The sequence below is a fragment of the Arachis duranensis genome, chromosome 7, assembly GCF_000817695.3.
Source record: "Arachis duranensis cultivar V14167 chromosome 7, aradu.V14167.gnm2.J7QH, whole genome shotgun sequence".
NCBI lineage: Eukaryota > Viridiplantae > Streptophyta > Magnoliopsida > Fabales > Fabaceae > Arachis > Arachis duranensis.
In genome coordinates, this window is record NC_029778.3 from 5442152 (window position 1) to 5460207 (window position 18056).

Genomic DNA, 18056 nt, shown 5'->3' on the forward strand with positions numbered 1-18056 from the left:
AAGTTCCAAGATGAGTACAAGCACAAGCCACCTTGAGAGAAGCTCCCCATATGTCCAACTTAAGGACAAAAATAAAAGTGCTAGGTGGGAGACACCCCACCATGGTAAAATCTTTTCATTTTCTCTTTTGTATATATGGGTAGAATTAGTTTAATTTCATGTTTTGGTAGTTTGTTAAGTGCATTTGATAGTTTAGTATGTTAAATAAGGTTTTATGGTGTTTTGGTAGCTGTTTGGAGGTTTGGAATGCTTGGATTGGTGTAAAAATATACCAAAAATTTTTGAAAAACAGAGCACCATCCACGCGTACGCGCACTGCATGCGTACGCGTACATTGAGCATTTTCGACCATCCACGCGAGCGCGCCATGCACGCGTACGCGTGGGTTGAGAAGTTCCACCTTCCATGCATTAACCCGAGAGTTAGGCCCGCACTGTGCGTGCGTTGTGCCTTTGGCACAACCCCACTTGCGCGTACGCGCACATGACGCGTACGCGCCACTCTCGAAATAAACCATCCGCGCGCGCGCGCCATGCGTGCGTACGCGCGGATGCCTTTCCTACACCACATTTCCTTTCTTCTCCTCTTTCCATTTCTTTCCTTCTCCTTTCTTCTTCCCTCCTCCAATCCCTCATCCAACACTTCCTAACACCATGGATAACCATTTATTTTAGTTAGTTGATTAGTTAGTTAGTTAGTTAGTTTGTTAGATAGCTTTAGTTTAGTTTTCATTTTATTTTCTCTCTTTTCATCATAAGTGTTGGATTATTGACTTTGTTTACTATACATTGTTGCCTCCTTATTGCCTAAATGCTATTTTAGCATGAATGTTTTTAGATAACCTTTGTTGGATTTTATGATTGAGGTTATATTTTGCTACTTGGTCTTGAGTTTTTCATGCTTATCTTTTGAAAAATACCAAGTGATAAGAATTGCCTTCGAGCTTGTAACTCTTCTTGAATTATATGATCTGGCCACCATGTGATTTGAGCCTTATTTTGTGATTAGGCAACCTCTTGATGATGGATGATGATGTGCATTTACTTTAATGCATGGTATTTAATGATCATATGCATCCATATACTTTAGCTTGAATGCTTCCATGCTTCTTTAATGCTTGTTTTACCTTACAAGTTTACTTAAAGCATCTCAAGCACACTAGGATAAGTGAAGTGCATGCTTCTTTTGTGACATACCTTTTAGGCTAATGTGTGTTCTAAACCGCGCAATTTAGAATTCACACACCTACTTGTCATCAATGTCACACTAATTCACTCACTCATTTCTAGTGATTTACCTCATTCCAACAATGTATGCTTCCTTGCTTTTATATCTTCTCCTCTTATGGTGTTATATTTTTGTTTTTCATGATTGATGCACCACAAGCAATAACGGAAGCAAGACTAAGAACACGTAGCAATCCGGAGAGTCGCCGTACCCCCTTGCTCATCTTTGAGTGCACCGAGGACGGTGCAAACTTTTAAGTGTGGGGAGGTCGTCCGACCGGTCGGCGATTTTGGGTGACAAATTTCTAATCTCAACACTTTTGCATTTCATTCTAAGATTCTAGGATTTTTACTTGCATTTTCTTAATTTTTGCATATATATACACAATAAGCTTAGTCAAAATAATGAAAATTTTTCAAGATTTCTATCTATAGGGCACCTCAATTGATTTGAGTGAAAACTCTTCATAGAACTTGCTTGAAATATATATATTGTGGATCATATTTTTGAGCTAAGAACACAAGCTTGTGAGTTTTGAGCCTAATGGTGTGGTTACACCTTATAACCACTTATTTTCCTTCTTGTGTGTATTATTCTCTTTCTATGAATGTAATCTTTGATTTGTTTGATTCTTTATGTCTATTATTTTGTGTATTCATGCATTTATATGATTGAGGCTATCACTTCATTAGCTCACTTACCCAAATAGCCTTACCTTTTATCATCCTTTGTTAGCCAAATTTGAGCCTACGATTAACCCACTTGGTTCTTTAATTTAGCACATTACAAGCCTTAAAGTGAAAAACAATAAATGTCCTTATTTGGATCTTTGATTAGCTTAGGCTAGTGTGTGTGAGTATCATTCAAGTGTGGGAACCTTGGGACATGGGTGAATAAAAGGGTAATTTTGTATTATTATTGAAAATATTGGAAATTGGGTACATACTCATGTATTGATCAAATGTAAAACCTTATGCATTGAGGCTCTTGTATATAGAAAGAAAAAAATGAGAAAAACAAAAGAAAAAGAAAAGAAAAAAATATGGAAAAGAAAAAAAGAAAAAAATATAGAAAAAGAAAGAAAAAGAAGAAAAAGAAAGAAATAAAAAAAGGGGACAAAATGCCCCAAAGTGAAGTCCAACGAGAGTCAATGCATAAGTATTGTGAAATGAAAAAGAAAATGCATGAGTATGTGAAAAAGTGAGAAAAATGGGTAGTTAGATTAGACTTAATTGTATAGGATGTCATAGGTTAGGTGGGAAGTTTAAGCCTATCAAAGATTCAAATTTCAAGCTCACTTAACCAAATATGCATCCTACCTTGACCCTAGCCCCATTACAACCTAAAGAAAAGACCTCATGATATATGTATGCATGCATGAAATATATGTTGATTGTTAGAAGAAGAACAAATCTTAGAAAGCATGATTAGGAGAGAATTGAGTGAATCAACCCTAAACACTTGAGCGAATAGAGTACAAACACATCCTGTGAGGGTTTGATGCTCAATTACATGTTTCCACCTATGATCATAATTTTCATGCAAGTTTGTAAAAATATTTAATAACTCAATTCAATTGTGGATTATACTTGCTAGTCCTTTAGCCCTTGTGCATATATGCTTCTTGGGAATTGATTTACTTTGACCAAGCAATTGCATTCATGTAGATAGTTGCATATAGGTAGACTGCATTTAGTTAGTTTCCATTGAATAAATGCCATCCCTTACTTCATTCTTGGTTTAAGCATGAGGACATGCTTGGTTTAAGTGTGGAGAGGTTGACAAACCCCATTTTTAGGGTTTATCTTGTATTGATTTTAGGGGATTTTATCACCTTTCACCCACATTTATTCAATGAAATATCATGGTTTTATAACTTCTCCCTTAATTGTGCTTAAGAGTGAAAACATGCTTTTTAGGACTTAAAATAGCTAAATCTAATTCTCCTTGATTCCATTAGATGCCTTGATATGTTTGTTAAGTGATTTCAGATTTAGGAGGCAAAGATTGGATCAAGGGAATGAAGAAAGAAAGCATGAAAAGTTGGAGAACTCATGAAGAAATGAAAGAACCGGAAAGCTGTCAACCCGACCTCTTCGAACTTAAACGACCATAACTTGAGATGCAGAGGTCCAAATGATGCAGTTCCAGTTGGATTAGAAAGCTAACATCCGGGGCTTCGAAACGATATAAGATTTGTCATAGTTTCTATATGGGCTTCGAAACGATATAAGATTTGCCATAGTTGCTACACGTATGGTGGCGCGCACGCGCAAAGTACGCGCACGCGCCGTTGGTGCACGTGATCACTTTATACAAACTCGTGGCTAGCGAATTTACAAGCCTTGTGGGCCCAATCCAACTCATTTCTAATGCTATTTAAGCCAAGGATTGAAGGGGGGATGAGGACACTTTTACATACTTTCATACTTTAGAAGTTAGTTACCATTAGTTTAGTTTAGCATAGTTTAGTTTGAGTTTCTAGAGAGAGAAGCTTTCACTTCTCTCTAGGATTAGGATTAGGATTAGGATTAGGTTTAGTTCTTAGATCTAGATTTTAATTCATCTCCTTCTACTTCTATCTTCTCAATTCCTTGTTGTTACATTCATTCTTCTTCCACTCTTTTATTGTAATTTCCTTTATGTTGTTCTTATATTTTGTTGTAGATCTACTATTGTTCCTTCCATTTTCTTTCAATTCAATAAGAGGTAATTCATAATAATTGTTCTTCTTTGCTTTTCTATTGTTGATCTCTTGACTTTGTAGTTAGATCTCTCTTTAATTCTTGCAATTTATGTTGTTTACTTTTATTGCCTTTTATGTGTTTGTTGAAATGCCTCTTCTAGATATAGTATAGATTTTGTTCCTCTTGGCCTAGGTAGAGTAATTAGTGACTCTTGAGTTATCTAATTCCTTTGTTGATTGGTAATTGGAGAGATTGCTAATTGGTTTGGAGTGCATTAAAGCTAGTCTTTCCTTGGGAGTTGGCTAGGACTTGTGGTTCAAGTCAATTCATCCACTTGACTTTCCTTTATTAGCAAGGGTTAACTAAGTGGTAGCAATGAACAATTCTCATCACAATTGAGAAGGATAACTAGGATAGAACTTCTAGTTCTCATACCTTACCAAGAGCCTTTTATAGTTGTTAGTTTATTTTCATTGCCATTTACTTTCATGTTTCTTATCCAAAACCCCAAAACACATCACAACCAATAACAAGACACTTTATTGTAATTCCTAGGGAGAACGACCCGAGGTTTGAATACTTTGGTTTATAAAATTAGGGGTTTGTTACTTGTGACAAACAATCTTTTGTATGAAAGGATTTTTGATTGGTTTAGAAACTATACTTGCAACGAGAATTCATTTGTGAAATTCTAAACCGTGAAAAATCCAATCGTCACCTATCTATTATTTCCTTAATTATTAACCTATTTCGAGGATTGATAAACCAAGTGAATTTTCCTCGTTTTAGATCCATGTCCATAAGAGCATTAGAATCCAAAAAATTCTTGAAATCCACAATCTGTTTTTTCGGCTGCTCATGCATACCTTCCTTCTCCTCTTGAGCTAAAACATCATTGAAATCTCCTATGAAGAGTTTTTGTTCATTCCTGTTAAGATTGCTTGTTGTGAGCTCCTCCTATTCCTCCATCCTCTTGCCTGGTTTTGGGTTACCGTACATCAAAACGGTTTCCAATAATTTCCTTTTTTATCTTTAATGTAAGCTTCAATATAATAATTAGACCAAGAATAAACATCAACATTAATATTTTCATTTCATAGCAAACATAGACCTCTAGACATACTCCGAAGTTCTACACAAAAGTATTTCTCAAAATAAAGCCTTCTCTTGATTTTACTTACACGACTATCCTTAGCTCTAGTCTCCATGAGAAATACAATGACGGATTTTATCTGTTTATACAAATGCAAAAATTTCGAAACTGTCACGGGGGACGCCACCACTCGACAATTCCAACTAATGATACTCATGGCTGAAGGTGGAGCTTGATAAGGCCCGCCTACTCGGCCATGGATTTATTTTCTACTTTACCTTCCATAACCCAGTTCCTATCCGCTCCTCCAACGTTCTCCTCCCTGTCTCCACTCTTGCCTTTTATTGGTTCATTTTGTTGGTTTAATTTTGGACATGATTTTTTTTTTGCCGAGGACCTGGACCAATAAGAGCCCAAGTCCAAATCAGAACCCGAAACCCACCCACATCTATTCTCATTGTGCAAGAGGTGCTGCACTTGTTAGCCATAGCAGCAGCTTCAATTCCTCAGCATGGTGGCGCAGCCGTGACGACATCAATAAACCCACTGACTAGTGACAGCATAATGGCGCTTCAGGTGTTGGTGCGACACTGCAGCCAAGACGTCTCCATTAACAGCAGAGTATGGATTCATTTCCTACTTTTTCTTTTGTTAGGGATTTCGTAGTTTAGTTGGAGCTATCTAAATAGTAAATCTGAAACATGGAGAACATATGCAAAGATGCAAACTCATGAGAAAAAAACACATGCAAACCTTTTTATTTTACATATTTTGTTTCGTCTTCCTTTTTGGTCTTTTATTTTGGGCCTTACCTCATACATTTCTCAAAGAATGATGCTCTAAATTCAGACTAAAAATCTTTTGCAAATGGCTTTAGAAACTCTTCTCAACCATGAGCTGACATTACATTTAGACTAGGGGTGCACATGGTCGGCCCGGCCCCGAATATTGTAGGAGTTAATTTGGTATGATTTCATCGGATCTAGAACTGGATAAGGGTCTCAAAAATAGATCCGATCATTATTTTAGACTAAGTCCAGGTCAAGACAAACCCGACTTCACCCGACCCATGTACACCCTAAGGAAACTAAAAAAGATATATATGTTTTAAATTAATTTAAATATTATGTTATATTAATTATAAACTTATTGTTTTATTTTTAATCACATTTGTTGAATTAGAAAATAGATGAAAGAAGCATCAAATTAAAATTTATGAACAAATTCAAGTTCAAATATAGATATCAACTTTTCAGTGACAAGTTTTTTCTTTATAAATAAGTGCATCATAAATAAATTTATTTATAAATTATTGTTAAAATTTTAAAGACCCGATTTAGACCTAATATAGTTGTGACCCAAAAATATTTAAGTTTCATCGGATTTAGAGCTGGGTTATGGTCTAAAAAATAGATGCAGTGTATATTTAAAGTCGAGCCTACGTCACGACAAATCCAGCACCCGACCTATGAGCATGCCTACATTAGACCCAATTAATTTGGGCCTAACGAGCCCAAAGTTTAAAAAGAATGAAAAGAGAAAAAAAAAAACCCGCAAGCATTATAATTCAGACAAAAACCGAAAAAAGAAAACAGGGTAAGAAATGAAATAGTAAAGCACGCCTTTATGCTCTCTGTTGTTTTTGCTTTTTATCTCTGAAATTTTTTCCTAGTGAAGACGTCAACAAGAAAAAAAGATCCCTACAGAGAACCCTAAAAATTGGATTGAGGAATTTTAGTTCTTTGGAAGGATTAGGGTTTTTTTTCTTCTCAGGTGGGAACAATGTCGATTGCAGCCCCAGGGCAACTGAACGTGAACGAATCCCCTTCTTGGGGATCCAGAAGTGTCGATTGCTTCGAGAAGTTAGAGCAAATTGGCGAGGGCACATACGGGTTTATTTCACTTTCATTCCTTTTAACCTTTCAGCTATCAGAATTTTTTTTCTTTGTTTTTTTTCAAAAAAAGAATAAAAATTCCCTTTTTTTGGAGTGTGTATGAAATTTGTGGATTCAGTGGTAATTACTTGCACCACTTTACCAAGAACTCTTGAGTTTTGGGTCGCTGATGCTTCGCTGGAGAATCGTGGCACTTTTCTCTATCGAGAGGGCGATGATATTTGACACGAGATTGAGCTGCCGGAGCCATAATTCTTCAAGTGCTTGTAGTGTTTGTGTGCTAGTATGCTGATTATTTATGTGTGTCACCATTATTGGAATGTTAATGTGTAGTACTAAAGCTTAGTTGTAATTTTTCACTAATTGTTGTTAGGCATTTTGTATAAGCATAATTGTAATTGGTTTGATTGATCAATGTTTGTAAGTTTTAAAGTTTTTAAATCATGATTTGTATAAAAGGCTCTTTTCTTTTCCCTTTCCGAAATTCGTTATCGATATAGTTGAAATGTGTAAAATTTCTACTTTCAGATGAAGATTATTTACTCTGTTAACTTACCATAAAATCCATTGCTAATATTATCATAAGGTAATTGATCTTTGCTTCCATATATTATACTTGCAGTCAAGTTTACATGGCTAAAGAGATCAAAACTGGTGAAATTGTTGCTCTGAAGAAAATTCGAATGGACAATGAGAGAGAAGGGGTATTTCTATATATAATTTGTTGTTTATTATGTTATAGGTGCATAACATCCTATATTGGTACTTCCTTTCACTTGTGACTTACTAGCTTTGTATCTTCTCTAACAAACTTATACATGTAATTCTGTATTATGAATTTATCGTCTGACTTTATTGTAAATTTTGCCATGGCAGTTTCCTATAACTGCTATACGAGAAATCAAAATTCTTAAGAAACTACACCATGAAAATGTGATCAAGCTAAAAGAAATTGTCACTTCTCCAGGTACTGTTTTAAAGAACTATTCACTTGTGTAAAGATTGTTTTGTTTAGATCTAACATTGTATCTTTCTTCTTTCAGGCCCCGAGAAAGATGAACAAGGGAGGCCAGGCAAGTTATTCACTCTCATGTCATGTTATTAGCCAATTACTTTATTTACAAACATAAACTTGCGCATAATCTGCTATTTTGTTTGTAAGAATATATTTATCAACTTCTTTTGGATATCCATAGTTTATCTATGTACTAAATTAATTCATCTGCTATTCATATTTGTTTTGGCCTTTTGGGGGCTACAGACGGTAACAAATATAAAGGGGGCATCTATATGGTCTTTGAATACATGGACCATGATTTGACTGGTCTTGCTGACCGTCCTGGGATGAGATTCACAGTTCCCCAAATTAAGGTATTGCTATTAATACGAGTGTTACTTTATACTGTTAAAATTGTTTATTTCATGTTTTCTGAGTTACTTTTTCCTTCTGAAGTGTTACATGAGACAGCTGTTGACGGGACTTCATTATTGTCATGTAAATCAAGTACTTCATCGAGATATTAAAGGTCTGTGTGTGGCCAAATTTCGTCTTTAGATCTAGTTGAATATGTCAAATCCCATTTGATGTATTATGTTCTGTTGCAGGCTCAAATCTCCTTATAGACAATGAAGGAAATCTGAAGCTTGCAGATTTCGGACTGGCACGGTCATTTTCTAATGATCACAATGCAAATCTTACAAACCGTGTCATTACATTATGGTACAGGTAAATGTCCTGTGTTTTCATGAGAGTTCAGTGGGGAAGAGGGGGTTGGACTCTTGAGATTGACCAGTGCATATATGGATTTTGTCATTGTAAATTTAGACCCCCTGAGTTGCTGCTAGGGACAACAAAGTATGGGCCAGCTGTAGATATGTGGTCTGTTGGGTGCATTTTCGCCGAACTTCTTCATGGGAAGCCTATCTTTCCTGGAAAAGATGAGGTTAGTGATATTCTGTGTATGATATATGAGTGGATTAGAGGTGCATTGGATCACTAATGTGAAATTGTTATAGGGAATATATGATCTTGTATATCTTCATGGCAACAATTCCTTTGTATAGCTTAGATGTAATGTATGTTTCCTTTGTAATTACTGCAGCCTGAACAACTAAATAAAATATTTGAGCTGTGTGGAGCACCGGATGAGGTGAACTGGCCTGGGGTTTCCAAGACTCCTTGGTATAATCAATTTAAACCAACAAGGCCAATGAAAAGACGTCTGAGGGAAGTTTTCAGACAGTAAGTAGATAACACGAGTTTCACTGATGAGTATATACGCCTTTATTGTATTATATTTCTTTAAATAACTCTTATCTTGGTATTGTGAATTCTAGTTTTGATCGTCATGCTCTGGAATTATTGGAGAGGATGCTGACACTTGATCCAGCTCAGGTATTCGACATTCAGAGATCTGATTTATTAGTTGTAGAGTTAACTTGAATTGCTACTTTATGTGCTCCATTTACGTGTCATTCCGGTTGCCTTACATCATTTAATATCATTTAATTTGACAAATTTAATTCAGTCTACTATTTTTGTTTTAAATTTTTATGTACCTTACATATTTACAAATCTCAAAGCTAAGCTAGTGATAAAAAAGAATAGATGATATAATGTTGAAGTGAATTGAGTTTTGATAAGTAAGGGTGCGTTTGGTTATGTTTTCATTTTCAGTATTTTCTGTTTTCTGGATTTTGTGAAGGAAAAAGTGAAAATAGGAGGTGAAAACAGAAAACAGAATTTTATTGTTTTCACTGCTTTTACTTTCTTTTCACAAAATCTTAAAAACAGAAAAAACTGAAAATGAAAACACATACCAAACGCACCGTAAATATTTTATCAGATATGGATTTGTATGTTAAAAAAGATCTGTTAATAACATGACAATTTATCTTTCAGCGCTAGTTCTGCTTTTGTGTGACTAGTTCCTAATTCCCATAAGAATCTGCATGCTAATATTTACTGGTCAATTTTTCTTGTTTATAGAGAATTACCGCGAAGGATGCTCTTGATGCTGAGTATTTCTGGACTGATCCATTGCCATGTGACCCCAAGAGGTATCTTAAACTTTACCACATCTGTTATGTTTTCCTCAGTTTACCCAAGTATGAATCATCACATGAGTTTCAGACAAAGAAAAAGCGTCAGCAACAACGGCAAAATGAAGAAATGGCTAAGCGCCAGAAAATGCAGCATCCTCAGCAGCATACTCGTCTTCCCCCCATTCAGCAGCCAGGGCAACATGCACAAATGCGATCAGGACCTAACCAAAATTTACATGGTTCTCAACCCCAAGTTGCTGCGGGACCTAGTCACCATTATGGGAAGCCTCGAGGTCCATCTGGTGGGCCAGGAAGATATCCACCAAGCGGGAACCCTGGTGGAGGATACAATCACCCTAATCGGGGAGGTCAAGGAGGGGGTGGCTATGGCAGCGGGCCTTATCCTCCTCAAGGGCGAGGGGCACCTTATGGTTCCAGCGGCATGCCTGGTGGTGGTCCTCGCGGAGGAGGTGGTAGTGGCTATGGAGTCGGAGCCCCAACTTATCCCCAGCAAGGGGGTCCATATGGTGGGTCTGGCACTGGTCGTGGCTCAAACATGATGGGTGGAAACCGCAATCAACAATACGGATGGCAGCAATGAAAAAAAAAAAGACGACTTTCTTTGAATGGTCTCTATTATGTTCTGATTTGGCATTGGTCTGATATGTTTGATTAAGAAGCGAGTTATAGAAAGATCAAACAAATCAATGGATCAAGTTGTTGAGAAAAAAGACATGGTTGGTCTCTGGATTATAGATTATTGAGATATAATGTTCTTATTACCTTAAGTGACTGAAAAGCCTATGTCATGCACCTAATATAATGTTTTTGGTGCTGTGTCTTTAGGGACCATGAGACAAAGACATGGCTTTTGATGTTTGTTCATTGTATGCCATAGATTCATTCACCGCGCAAATAGGTATGAATAAGTAGCATAACTCAACATGTATAAGAGATCTCACTTACTATAATATTCTTCCTGTGATACAACCCTGTACCAAATTTTGTTTTTTTACTATTTAGGGAATGTGTAAATCAAGAAATCAACTAGTATGTTCAATATAATGTGTTCTTTTGTTTTCTTTTTTTGGGGATTTTAAGTAGGATTACAAAATCATGAAAATGGAAAGAGCGCGGTTGAAAATTGTGATTACAATGAAGGTGAGTGATTACATCGAGTTATAGAGCTTAGACACACAGATAAATAAACTGATAAACTAATATACAACTAGCTCTCTCTAATTAACCATTTCGTTACAAACTTTACATACTATACTTTGTCATCATACATTCATGCTTGAAACAAATTCATGAAATACCCTTCTTAGGGGTTAGGCAAGGTAACACTTTCCAATGAATAACCCTTAAAAAAATGAAAGCATATGTTGAGAAGCTCATAGTTTTTGAGCACTTGAAAGTGACTTTTGGGAATGATTAGAAGAATGTTTGCTGGTTGCACTACTCTCAGTTGCCCTTTTTGGGGTCCTTGTGATTGAATTTGTGGATTGAAGTGCTTCCAATGCAGCTAAAACATTCACCATTTGTGGCCTATATTTTGGATCAGCATTCAGGCACTGCAAGGCGAGTGCGGCCGCGGCTTGAGCTCCTTTCCTAGAGTACTGTCCACCCAACCTGGTATCCATGATTCTCAAAATCCTTCTGCTATCGCTTAGGAATGGCCTCGCCCAATCCACCAATGTTTCTTCTGGAATTCCTTCTTTCTCGTTTTCGACCACACGCCTTCCGGTTAATAACTCTAGCAAGACAACGCCAAAGCTGTATACATCACTCCTTGGGGTCAAATGACCTGTTTGTTTTGTCAAAATGCAAAAGGCTCATCAAATTTTTGAAATCTTAGTTGTCAAGAAACCACTCATCCCAAAAGTTTAAGCTGATAGAAGAAGACAACATTAATAATTATATCTCTAACACTCCCCCCTCAAGTAAGGGGATATAGGATTCTGATATCATGTCATGAAACCACTCATCTCAAAAGCTTAAACTGATAGGAGAAGACAACATTAATAGTTATAACTCTAACACTTCTCCCTCTTTTAGGTTTTACCAAGGATTAAACTCTAGACCTTTCGAACATAGAGCTCTGATATCATGTCATGAAACCCTCATTTCAAAAGCTTAAACTAATAGGAGAAGACAACATTAATGGTTATATCTTTAACAATAGTAAGTAACATGTATTTTGAAAGGGAAGGAAAATTTACCTGTAGCTACATACTCTGGTGCAGCATAACCATGAGTTCCAATAATTCTGGTTGAAACGTGTGTATTATCTCCGGTAGGACCGTCTCTTGCCAAGCCAAAATCCGAAATCTTCGCATTGAAATCCTGCATAAATTTTGGAAATACTCTTTCAGAATGAAACAATAGTGTGGATGTATATTCACATTTCATAGAATCACAGACTCAAACTACATACAGAGTCAAGTAGGACATTGGAAGCCTTTAAATCACGAAAAATGATATTTGAATCAAGGGAATGCAAGAATGCTAATCCTCTAGCAACAGCTATGGCGATGTTGATCCTCATAATCCATGGAATTGGTTGAACACCTTCTGCAAAATGGTAACAAAAATATACTGAAAATGAAAATAGAAACTGAAAAGTTCCTAAATATGTTGAAAGTAAATACGAGTAAATAGTCAAATTAGTCACCTTTTTTTTAATTAAATTCGTCTTTCAAAGATTTCAAGTTAGTCATTTTAATACTTTTGTCACTTCCGTTACCAACGGCATTAAAATTTGTTGACATGACACGTTTAGTTACACCATACATCTGGTAGTCTTAACCCCAAATTGAGGGATTCTAGTGCCTCAAGTTCTTCCTTCAATTAACTTTTGATTTGATCTGATTTTATAAAATTATCATGCTAATAGTCAATTAATACTCATATGTGTGTTGTAGTATTACTTAACGTGCAAATTAACAAATTTTAGAACCGTCAACAAAGAAAATAACAGAATGACTAACACCATTAATTTAAAATCTTTGAAAAAACAATTGATTAAAAAGACTAATTTGAAAAATGAGTAATCTTTCAACCACGAATTTGAGCATTTGGGCAAGTAAATACACTTACTTCTGAATAAATGGTTTTCCAAACTTCCTTTCTGCATAAACTCATAAACTAGAAGCCTATTCTTCCCTTCCAAGCAATAACCAATAAGTCTTACAAGATTTTCATGGTGAAGCTGCCCTAGATAGTTCACTTCTGCAAGCCATTCTTGGTGTCCTTGAAAGCTTTCTGGCTTAAGCTTCTTTATGGCTACTACTATACCAGTCCCTGGTTTTGTGGGAGCAAAAGTGTTCTCATCTATCCACCCTTTGTACACAAACCCGAACCCTCCCTCGCCGATCAAATTCTCTCGCCGGAAGTTCTTAGTTGCCTCCTTTAGATCACTAAAGGAGAAGGACTTAAGGCTGCTAGAAATTGTTCTCTCAATAGCATTTGACACTGAAGTTTGAGCAGAAGATTTTTGTTTTGGAGGACTTGAATTCTGCTTTGGCTTAGTTTGAGATTTATTACTACTCCCTGATTAGATGAAAATCAAAGTTAAAATCAACCAATTTAACAACTTAACCATATAACAAAATGCAGCAAGGTTGTGATTTCTTTCAACACATAATTTGGTTAACAATAAATAGAGTTAAAAACCTTAACTAGGGTATTAAAATTCCAACTTTAAAGCACAAATTGAATGAAATTAGCTCAACTAATCACAAACCTTAATTAGAGTATCAAAATTGCAAAATTTCTAATGAACAATATGTTTTAAGAACCTGCTAGAACAGTAGTGTGAAAAAGCCACACCTTCTTCATTTTTCCAACCAAATTTTAAGCTTTTAATAACCATGGTACTAGAAAACACTAAAAAGGTTTATAATATATTAGGTGAACAAAAAGACAGAGAGTATCAACTAATCCCAGAAACCCAAAGGGAATAATAAGAACATTAAAAAACAGAGAACTGAGTAAAACAAAAAAGGATCATTTGATGAACATTGGTTTTATCCTTTAGGAACCATCGCCATCTTTCTTTCTTTCTTCCCCTTTTGCGTGGAAAACAAAGAGCAAGAAAACCATAACAAAAGCATCATGGTACGACAGAAAATACAAAGTGTCCTAAAAAAGAAGGAATTGAAGCAAGAACTGACCAAAAAGGGTTGTGGATGAAACATGAGCAACTGGTTTTATGAAGCAATTTCCCATGATGATGATGATCTATGATGCAAAGTGTTTTATGTTAGAACAAGAAAAAGGGTTTGTATAATTGTATATGTAAGAGTAAGAGTGTGAAAAAGTCTGCAAAGAAATACGTGTGAAGTTGGAAGAAAAAGTCCACCATGGGAACTAGGAAGAGAGGAGTGGTTGACAAGTTACCATAGTCAATGGGGTGGGAAATTCACACCATGCTTACACCAATCATAATACAAACATAAAACATGCTCCCACATTTCATATATCATGGTCCTAAAAAGCCCAAACATATTTCCATAATTTATAAATATGAATATTATTTTAATGGGATGACAGTGTAGAACAATTTTATCGGTGTATTGATTTATATAATAACAAAAGGAAAAGTTTAAGAACAACAATTTTATTAAATTCTGGTCAATATATAATCAACAAAAAAAAATGAATAATCTCACATTATTAGATAAAATCTCACACTATTAAAAATATTATTAATGACTACTTAATAATTACAAATAACAAAAATTATTAATCTTCTAATACTTCTCACAAAAAAAATATTTAATAATAAAAAAATTAGCTAAAAACAACTAAAATTTGTAGTTACGGAATCAAATTACAATTTGGCCCCCAAACCTGAATCCTTCTCAAGCTCAAAATCTCAACACCTCTGATATTTGAATTAGAATTTCTCCTATCACCTAACAAACTAAGAGATAAGATAATCAGTTAAGCCTATAGAAAGGAGAGCATGACAGCTTCAGGTTCGTCACCTTACTAATCCTACTTGATTGTCGGTGTGTCTTGCAAGTCACCTTCCATCTTTCACATAGTCGAACCGGAGGCCGCGTAGATCAAAGAACAGCGGATTCCAATATTTCAGATAACTTACAAGGAAGAGGAATGTTAGACGTCAGTTATTTTGATATTTTGTAATTATTAATTGATTATTAATAATATTTTTAATGATGTGAGATTACATCTAATGATAGATCTAATGATAGAAGATTAATAACTTTTGTTTTAATAGTCAAGTATTGATAAAAAAATATAAAAATTGTATTTTCTATTTTAATTTTTCTAATATTACTGTTAAAAAAATATATTTTTTATATTAATGATATAAATAATTATTTAAAAAATAAATATAATTAAATAATCGTATAATTTTTATACATCATCAATACATTAAAACGAAGTGTTTGTTAAATCTAAAAGTATGCATAATTTTAATAGACGGATAGGTATCGAATTTATCCAAAAAAAATTTCAAAACAAAAAATTTTGTAATCTATTAGTTATTTAAGATTGTGTTTGATTTTGAGAAGAGAATAAGATAATATATTAAGAACAAAATATAAAGAATAGAAATATAAAAATTAATATTATTGTATTTTATTTATTGATAAACTAAAATAAATTATAAAATTTAATTTATTTTTATTTTTTTATTTAAAAAATTTGAAAAATATATATAATTATAAAAACCAATAACAATAATTAAAAAAATGAAAAATAAATTGTGATTCGTTAATATCTTTTAAGGGTGTGCATAGTCTGGGCTGGCCCGAAAATTCGGCTTGGATCCAAATACTTTGAAAGCTAATTTGGTGTGATTTGATCGGGTCGAGAGTTGGATAAGGATCTCACAAATAAATCCGATTATTATTTAGGGTCGGATCCGGGTCAAGACAAACTCGATTTCACCCGACCTATGTACATCCTAAGGGGACTAAAGAAAGTATATATGTTTTAAATTAATTCCAATATTATGTTATATTAATTATAAGTTTATTGTTTTATTTTTAACCACACTTGCTGAATTAGAAAATAGATTAAAGAAGCATGAAATTAAAATTTATGAACAAATTCAAGTTCAAATATGAATATCAACTTCTTCTTAATAAATATGTTTTTTTCTTCTTTACAAATAAGTATATCATAATTTTTTGACATAAAATTTATCAAGATCCAGACAATACCGGTTTAGACCTGATTTTAATGTGACCCAAAAGTAATAAAATTTCATCGAATCAAATATTGAGTAAAAATCTCAAAAATAAACTGAATCATTATTTAAAATCAGGTCAAAATCAAAATAAATCTGCATTCACCCAATTTATGTATGCTTCTAATATTTTTATATTTTTTCTATTAAAATAGACATAAAATATAAAAATATATTAATTTAATATTTTTAGATACAATATTTTTATTCATATTTTATCAATTAAATATAATTTTTTATTTCTGTATTTCTATTTCGATGTCTAACCAACGCAGTCTAAGAGATTAATTTTACAACAAATTTTATATCCTTATTAGCATAAAAATGCTTTGCAACGAGAAAAAGTGAGTGGACCTTTTTTTTTTGTTTATAAATTGATAGATATACAATTAAATTAGAATTACAAGGCTCGTATACTCACGATTTACTACATCACACACTAAATTGATTTGCCGACAAGTAAATGCATTGTGAAATATGAAAAACATTATCTTTGTATACAAGGAAAAAGGGTATTTTCTTCCTCTACTTCTCCTATTCATCATCAACTTTTTCATTTGTCAACATCATTTAATGGCATAAGATCTTTTGAAAGAAAATCATTTCTTTCCATAGGATCTACAAATTTATCGTAATGGATGGAACATGTTACTAATAGAGTTTCGATAAAATATACGATGAATAATATTATTACATAAGTTAAGGTAGTTATATAATTTTAATAAAGCCAAGTCTCTGATGGCTATGGCTATGGTAACTAGTGGTGGCTAAGATTACACTTTTAACTTAAAAGTGTAACCTTTCCACTTTCTAAAGCTACACTTTAAACCGTAACTCTTCACAAAGAAAAGCGTCACCTAATGGAAAAAAGTAAATTAGAAGATTTAAGAGAAGAAATAATTAAGTTATCAAAATTAATAGATCAAAAATTAATGATTTTAACTAATGTTAATTGTAATGACACCGAATTCTTAAAATCAATACAAAATGATTTTTCTCAAAATCTTTATTTTACTATAAGTTTTATTGAAGGACTTCAAAAACTTGAAAAAACTTATTTTTCACATGGAATTTCTAAAAAATGTTACCATGGAAATGATTCCCCACATTTATATCATACTTTTAACCCATAATTAAATTCTATAGTAGATATGCTTGAAGAAATATTAACATCCATAAAATTTCAAAGAAATAAGGAAAAAGAGAATCCCAAAGAAGAAAAATTTCAAAATATAATCAACATAACAGACTTAAAAGTAAAACCACCATTGAAATTATGAATATTGAAGAAAAATTAGAAGAAGTAACAATGCTTTTTAAACAATTAAAAATGGCTCAAGAAAATAATATGATGGAACAAAGATTTTAAATAGAAAAAGAATTAGTAAATTCTGAAAATATAGAAAATGAAGAACACATCCTAGATTACTCAAGTGACGAAGAACCAGCAATTCCAATACAAGTAAAAAATGAAGCTGGAACATCTAAGGATAATCAATCTCAATTTAAATGGGAAACAGGTTTTGATAATTATGCTTTTAAAAAAGGGTTTATAAATAAAGATTCAAAATATGCAAAAATACCATCAAAATACGTTCCTAAAATCCAGGAAGTGGAAGGAGAAAGAATGCTCGATTTAGACTGCAAAAAGAACGAAAAAGAAATTTTCGAAAACTGGTTGAATTCCTTCTTATTAGAAGTCTTTACTAATCCAAAACTTGGTGAATTGTCTGGAAGGGACATTTGGAATTACATAGGGTTTCATACTAAAGGAACTATAAGAGATTATATGACATCAATAAAAAACCAAATAATAGAAGAATTAGAAACAAAAACAACAGCTTATGATAAGATATTATATATAATGATGATTCTATATAAAG

At 33.7% G+C, this 18056-nt stretch overlaps 2 protein-coding genes across 2 annotated transcripts; one reads left to right on the forward strand and one right to left on the reverse strand.

The window, feature by feature from the left end:
* Positions 1 to 6604: 6604 nt before the first annotated feature.
* LOC107496671 (cyclin-dependent kinase C-2) lies at positions 6605 to 10937 on the forward strand. Its single transcript, XM_016117983.3, has 12 exons — positions 6605 to 6899; positions 7525 to 7606; positions 7779 to 7869; positions 7946 to 7975; positions 8164 to 8273; positions 8356 to 8428; positions 8508 to 8628; positions 8728 to 8845; positions 9005 to 9144; positions 9240 to 9297; positions 9892 to 9962; positions 10002 to 10937. Exons 1-12 carry the CDS (start codon positions 6790 to 6792, stop codon positions 10546 to 10548), a joined length of 1551 nt encoding a protein of 516 aa, XP_015973469.1. The 5' UTR covers positions 6605 to 6789; the 3' UTR covers positions 10549 to 10937.
* Positions 10938 to 11066: 129 nt separating this feature from the next.
* Positions 11067 to 14332, reverse strand: LOC107496672 (probable serine/threonine-protein kinase PBL3). Its single transcript, XM_016117984.3, has 5 exons — positions 14123 to 14332; positions 13047 to 13499; positions 12385 to 12521; positions 12170 to 12293; positions 11067 to 11754 (listed from the first exon to the last, which is right to left on the reverse strand). Exons 1-5 carry the CDS (start codon positions 14175 to 14177, stop codon positions 11342 to 11344), a joined length of 1182 nt encoding a protein of 393 aa, XP_015973470.1. The 5' UTR covers positions 14178 to 14332; the 3' UTR covers positions 11067 to 11341.
* Positions 14333 to 18056: the final 3724 nt, after the last annotated feature.

Coding starts and splice junctions, on each gene's coding strand:
- LOC107496671 (XM_016117983.3), top strand. CDS start 6,790: ATGTCGATTGCAGCCCCAGGGCAACTGAACGTGAACGAATCCCCTTCT. Junction 7,870..7,945: donor AGAAATTGTCACTTCTCCAG/GTACTGTTTTAA, acceptor TTCTTCTTTCAG/GCCCCGAGAAAGATGAACAA. Junction 8,429..8,507: donor ACTTCATCGAGATATTAAAG/GTCTGTGTGTGG, acceptor GTTCTGTTGCAG/GCTCAAATCTCCTTATAGAC.
- LOC107496672 (XM_016117984.3), bottom strand. CDS start 14,177: ATGGGAAATTGCTTCATAAAACCAGTTGCTCATGTTTCATCCACAACC. Junction 12,294..12,384: donor CCAATGTCCTACTTGACTCT/GTATGTAGTTTG, acceptor AAATTTATGCAG/GATTTCAATGCGAAGATTTC. Junction 11,755..12,169: donor ACCAGAGTATGTAGCTACAG/GTAAATTTTCCT, acceptor CAAAACAAACAG/GTCATTTGACCCCAAGGAGT.